General features: G+C 32.5%; 1 protein-coding gene across 2 annotated transcripts in view; it reads left to right on the forward strand.

Moving 5' to 3' along the window:
- The window catches only part of LOC130655524 (uncharacterized), a 31769-nt gene extending 26504 nt beyond the window's left edge, over window positions 1-5265 (forward strand). For both annotated transcript variants that reach the window (XM_057458295.1, XM_057458296.1), the window contains 2 exons: window positions 241-3664; window positions 4901-5265. In XM_057458295.1, the coding sequence (XP_057314278.1) occupies window positions 241-3664; window positions 4901-4974 (3498 nt within the window). In that variant the 3' untranslated portion in view covers window positions 4975-5265. The remainder of the gene's footprint in view (window positions 1-240; window positions 3665-4900) is intronic.
- Window positions 5266-6815: the final 1550 nt, after the last annotated feature.

Here is a 6815-nt window from a genome sequence, read left to right on the forward strand (position 1 = left end):
TCTAACCAAATAACCGAAGATCATACGTCCGCTGTGAATATTGTGAATATTGTCTTTAATTTTTTTTTTGGTTGCGATCTTCAAAATTTGCCCTTGTTTCCAATATCTAATGCCCAGGATTGCACATTCTAATATCTAACGTTGGTATTTAATAACTTTCTTGCGACTTTTGCGTTTGTTGGTCATGGTCATCGCCGTTGTCAGTTTTCACGTTTTGTTAGTTTCTTGTTTATGTTGTAGTTTGGAGAAGCTGGAAAGTTTTATAAAAGAACTGGAAATAACGACGACGATGCATTAAGATGTTTTGAAAAGGCGAACAATATCATGGCTTCTATAAGTTTACTGACTGCAGGAGATCGTTATATTGAATGTTTAATGCTGCTGCAGAATCACAAGCTGGATGGGACAAACTATTCTTCACATATAACATCAGTAGCCGATAAAGCTTCAAATTATTATTATCAGAGAAATGACTTTGACAAACTTGAGCAAGCTTTATCCTATCTGGAATTTGAAGATAAGATATCCTTTTTGTACAAAAAAGATGGCTGTGAAAAGCTTCTTCTTCAACAGTTTAGAAAGTCAAAGCGGCTTGATTTGGCTGTTGAGTATCTAATGCAACAGGAAAGATACTTGGAAGCAGCAGAGTATGCGTCTGATGATTTTGCTAAAGCAGACTGCTTGTTACTCGCCGCCAGAAAGGTTGTTGACAGTGGAAAGAAAGACCCATCACTTGCTGAAAAGTTGAATGACGTATATGAATGTCTTGATTATTCTTATTATATGTGCAAAGCAGCAGTGTTGTACTCTCTAATAGAATTAACTGATAAAAAGGATGAAGACAAGTATACCTTACTTAGTCAGGTGCTTTCTCATGGTCAATTTGAAGAGCAAAGGCGCTTCTTGCAAGATAAAGATGATTGCGAACAATTATTGCTTAATTTGTTCAAAACTCACGATCGCTCAGATTTATCTGTACAGTATTTGAAAGAAAGACATAGATTTATCGAAGCCGCTGACGTAACTAATGATGCGCTTCTTAAAACCGAATGTCTGCTGATAGCTGCTAGAAATGTACTAAGAACAGACAAGATCGAAGAGAAGTCCTTGATTGCGAAGAAACTTGAAAGCGCATACAGTGACTTAGTTGGTCATAAGAGTGTTTTAAGGGCAGATTCACTTTATTACAGAATGTGCTTGCTTGACAATCTGAAACACGTTACTGATGCAGTACGATTATATGATAATGCTGAGAATGTCGTTGGTAAGCTGTTGTGCTTTGATCTTTGGCAAAAGAAGAAGCCGGATTGCATAATGGAATACCAACCAGCACTAAAAAGCTCCTGTTTGAAAGCGATGGTAAATCATGTTGCAGTAGTACTTAGATCAATTTCTCATCTATTAGATGAGAAAATTGAGGATGAAAAATTTCACGAGTATTACAATTACTTCGGGTTTGATGCATCAGACAACACAATTTCATCAATGACTCAATGCGACCTATCTAGTGTCACTTATTTTTCCCGATATTCTGATCAGAAAGATATCAAGAAGTTTTCTGTTTTAAATAAAATTTCAACAGTTGACATAAGGAAGTTCATTGCTAAAGTTTTGTTTAATCTTTTGAAGATGTTTGTCATTGATCTTCGCAATTTGATTAAAAGTAAACTCTTTAGTGTCATAATGTGCTCATTGTCCTGCGCTCAAAAGAACTGTGGTAAATCACACGTTGTTCCTGATTTACAGATATTCCTGAAGGGAAAGCAACTTGTTATTAACTTTCTGAATCTGCAGTATATGCTTTTGCATCAGAAAAAAGTTTTTCAAGCTCATTTTTCAGATCTTATCCTCCGGTGGTTAGACATTGAAAGCGATATGGACATTTCAAACTGCGTATTTGACTATATTACTGGTTTTATTGAGTATCTACACATTCCTCATCTAACATCATCACTCATACATGAGTTTTTTAAATATTCTCAAAACGCATCGCATCAGCTTGCGTTATACATCAGACGTGCTTGGAAGGTGAGAGAAGAAAAGGGAATCATAGATGTGAACTTCTACTACAAAATACATTTCTTGTCGTTCATGATTGACAAAAGTAATCCGGTAGTTGATGAACTTATGTTTCATGCTACTGACGAAAAGAGTCGTGCTGTAAAGAAAAAATATTTCTTTAATGTTCTTAAGCCACTTAGTGCTGCTATCTCACATTTCTACCGCCAACACAATGTAATTAATGCGTTAAAATCTTACTTTTTAATGGTAACTGTGCCAATCAGGGAAACTTCTCTGACTAATCCAACACTCAATATATTCTGCTCTATCCTTGAAGTACCTTTGATTGTTATATTTACATCGCTCGCCGCTCTAAAAGGAAAATCCGTAATTTTTCCAGAAAGTTTAATGCAAAAGAATACATTTTTTGACCAATTGTACAGCAAATCAGATCAATCTGGTTTTGAGGTAGCTGTACGAAAATTAAGAACCGACAAAGTATTCAGGCTATCTGAATTTTTTAAAAAGTTTTATAGCCTCTTGATTGACACAAACTCAAACTTTAATGCGTTTTTTGCGCTGAAAAATGAACTTCAAACCTCTAATCAAAGCTTGGCAAGAGATGTAGCAAACGAGTTTGTGCAGTGTAGTGAAAGACTGTTGGTAATATATCTGACAGTCCTATCTAATATAGAATCACTTACATCAGAAAGTGGCAAAGTTGTCATACAGCTGTTTCAAAGCAATAAAATTATACAGCATAACCCACTTTGTGAAACATTCAATGAAATAGGAAGGCTGAATAATTCAAAAGAAGCTCAAACTTTGTTGCAACGTGTACTGGAAACTAAGAAAGATAGAATAAAAACTTTAACATGGAGTCCAAAGCACAGCCGTTTGCAAAGCAATCTATTATCAGGAAAACAGATTCCTAAAATAAAAGATAAACATGGCAAAAGTACTCGTAGCAAAAATAAATTGATTAATGATGACGAAGATACCTGGGATATCATCAGCGACTCAGATGTTCAAACAAGAAACGTAAAGGAAAACACGGTTCAAACAAGTAAGGAGGATGAGTATGAAGCTATGTGGAAGCCTCTTCAGAAAGAAAATTCGTCTGTATATGCGGCTGACGACGAAGCTGATGAATCTGATGAGGAGTATAAAGTAACAGAAGATTTAGAACGATCTAAAAAGAATGTTGCTGCAACCACTGTTCAAAATTGGTGGAAAAACGTTCTGGAGAAAAGGGAAAAGCAATTATTGATCCGCAAAAAGGCTGTCACCCGATTGCAGAAATGGTGGAGGGAATTATTGGTGAAGATTGGAGCTGAAGCAGAAAGTAAGGAAAAGTTCAAAAACGATGACAACAAAAAAGATTCTTTAAAAAACGAAATCACTTCAACTTTTGAGCCACATCAAACAAATCATCTCGAGTATATGAACTTTTCTAGTGTTCAGAAAAAATTCAAGATTCTTAGGGAAAGTTTTGAAAATCTTTATAAAGACCCAGCTATGGATCCAGATGAAAGATATGAGTTAGATAAAGCCATAACCGGCCTATCAATGAAAATTAATATAGCTACTCATTTACGACATTGGAATGAAGCTGGTGCACTTCTCGAGATGGTGCGAGAACTACAAAAGAGAAATGATAAAGGTAAGTGGGAGGGCATTTATTTGTGTGTGAGTAATTTTGTACCCGTGTTAAAGTTATTTAATTAATTAATGTGTGAAGAAACGTTAAAGATAGAGTGAGATAATAATGATGTTAAAACTCTGTTGTATAGTCCTATAAAAATTCTAAAAAAGCCTTTTTCCTTCTCAACATACTTACATTTTGGCATTAAATAATTTTTAGAAGCTATGATGTCATGTTGAAAGAATTTGTCGATATTTCCTATTCATATAATTTATCACTTCACTAGCATATAAAGATTACAAGATAACACTAAAAAAAGTTCGAAATGGCGCTGGTTTACTTTGCCAATATTTTTATTGAGTGTTCTATGTAACCTTGGATGTGCTTGTGGCTTAATTTTGTATTAAAACCTATTGAAACCACCTCACCTAATCTAAAGTTACAGGGTAATAGAGAAGAAATTAAGGGGCCTGTTGTGACCAACACCTTTAAAAAAAAGCACGATTAAAAAAAAATAAAAAAATAATAGTTTAATTTTTGTTTCCGTAACAGTTTGATGTTGTTAAAATTCAAACTTATATCCTTTTCGCAATTTTATTATCTGGGAATTTTATTGTATGTAATTTAAATTCATGTGACTTGAAGTACCTTTTTATTGTTATATTTACATCGCTCTCCCCTCTAAAAGGCAAATAACTTTTCCAGAAAGTTTAATGCAAAAGAATAAATTTTTTGACCAATTGTACAGCAAATCAGATCAATCTGGTTTTGACGTAGCTGTAAGAAAATTAAAGATCGACTAAGTAGTCGGGCTATCTAGAATCATTAAAGTTGACTCAAACTTCGATGTGTTTTTGATTATCTGGGAATCTTTTTGTATGTAATTTAAATTTACATGACGGGTTTTATAACCACATGAAATGTAATTGCTTTCTTACAAATTTGTATTGGGAATGTAAATTAAACGTTTTTTTATGAAATTTACAACAAATACTGTTATGACAAGTTGCTGTAAGTGGATTCTTCCACGGGTTTAAACAACTAGTCTTGTGTACTGATAGGCTAATTGTGTTTTTCTGTCTGTGACAGAGAAAAATTAATTTATGTTTTTCTAAAAAACACCTATAAAACCCCTAAAAACCATATTCTGTATTTTATAAAACTTTTGTTTACATTTTTGATTGGTTCCCTTTAATGCAATACTAGCTACCGTTTTCATCTACTTAAAAACTAAGGTGTGTTATTTACTTTTAGTAAAACAACAACTAGAAGAAGAGGATATGGATGAAAAGTTTGAAGAGTTTGGAGATATTGCGGTAAGGCAATAAACGAAAAAATACGCAAAGAAAACTCAAATGGCGAAATAAGCATGAGTTAGCAATACTTTAGAGAACACTAAAACGTTAACATTTATGAATGAAGCACATATAATTTTAATTAAATTAATTTTTAAATAATTTTAGCACACATATTTTAAAACGCGTATGCAACGGTATGCATTCGCATTTATTTCCAATGACTTCTTTGTATATAGATGAATTAGAATTAGATATTAGTTGTGCGCTGGACGTACTAGAGTAGAGAAATCACACTATATAATTGTAGATGTAGAAATTTCATTTGTTTGTGTATTCCATTTTCCCTGAAGGCTCGTGCTTAGGATACGTTGTTGAATCGTAGGAGGTGAAGGTTCGGTGTGAGTCAAAGTTCTATTTACAATATTTCTGATATACAACATCAGGATAAGGATAAACTTTTAACCTTCCTAATTTTCATACCTTAAATTTTGAAATTACCAACAGGCTGTCCAGCCCTTCCATTCACGCTATCAAGCCGTTTTGTAGTGATCAGGTAAATGTATTTGTCTACTGAAGTCATTTCATTTCACGACTGAATATAATTTAAACTAGCTGTTTCCCGTGGAAGAATCCACTGTATTCTCTATTTAATTTATGTAGCAGATATACGTCCATAAAAAAACAATACAGCAGTACGCATCTTACATCTGCATTATTATATAAATGACCAAAATATTAAAGGTGTGCAACAACTGCAGTAAATTTGCGACATTTAAAATCTAAATCTACTAAAATTACTGCTCTGACCATCTGACAAATGCGAAAATTATTTGGAAAGAAGTTTTTAAAAGCATTTTAACATTCATCTCACCCATAAAATTTAAATCACTCAAAACGTCACATATACATATACATATATATATACATATATATATACATATACATATACATATATATATACATATATATATACATATACATATACATATACATCTATTAGTTTATGTCATGCCATTGTCTTACACAAAATATTCCCCCTAAAGTTTCACAGACACAGCCTGTAAATTATAAACAACTAAGATCAGGTATTTTGGTCTATTTTATACCATTCTGTCCAAAATAATTTATATAAAATGTAAAAATTGAGTGGTAAAACAGAAATTTATATACATATAATGTCAGTCGCATTTCTTATTCTAATTTAAAAACAAGAAAGGCTTGCAAGGTGTACAGTCAAATTCTACAAAAATTAGTTCTTTCGGTATATTCAATGATCCTTGTGTCACAAAAGTTAACACAAAATTTCAAAAGAAAAGCAAAACAGTTTGTATATATTATATATACCATGTATAAACATAAATGAAAAGTCACCCCAGCCTTCCCTGTACATTTTTCACCCTAAATGTAAAAAACCATGTAAATAATTTCCCTGGCTCCTCCCCAAAAAAATAAATAAATCAAAAATTAAAAAAGAAATTTTCCCCATAATGTCACAAACCTCTATCAATTAAGAATTTAAAAAAACACAGGTTTTTCGGAGTTAGCATGTAGTAACTCTCTCGAAAAGGTTTAAAGTTTTCTTAAAAAACACGAAATGTCATAAACAAAAACATGTGAGTAAGAACATCTAGAACATCAGAATTACTACATGTTAAATAAAAATCCTTTTGTCATATTACATGCAACCGATATATAAAGTTTAGTTACACAAGATGTGAAAAATACATTATATATTTGCATAAAAAAGAGTCCTTAAACTATCCTTAAATATTATAAATACTTTCTTAAGGTGTTGTAGCTTCTTATATCTTCTCATTTAGGCTTAAAAGGTCAAGTCAAATAAGTTACAGCCATAATCCTATCAAAGACCA

Source organism: Hydractinia symbiolongicarpus, chromosome 8 (genome assembly GCF_029227915.1).
Source record: "Hydractinia symbiolongicarpus strain clone_291-10 chromosome 8, HSymV2.1, whole genome shotgun sequence".
In the NCBI taxonomy this organism is placed as follows: domain Eukaryota; kingdom Metazoa; phylum Cnidaria; class Hydrozoa; order Anthoathecata; family Hydractiniidae; genus Hydractinia; species Hydractinia symbiolongicarpus.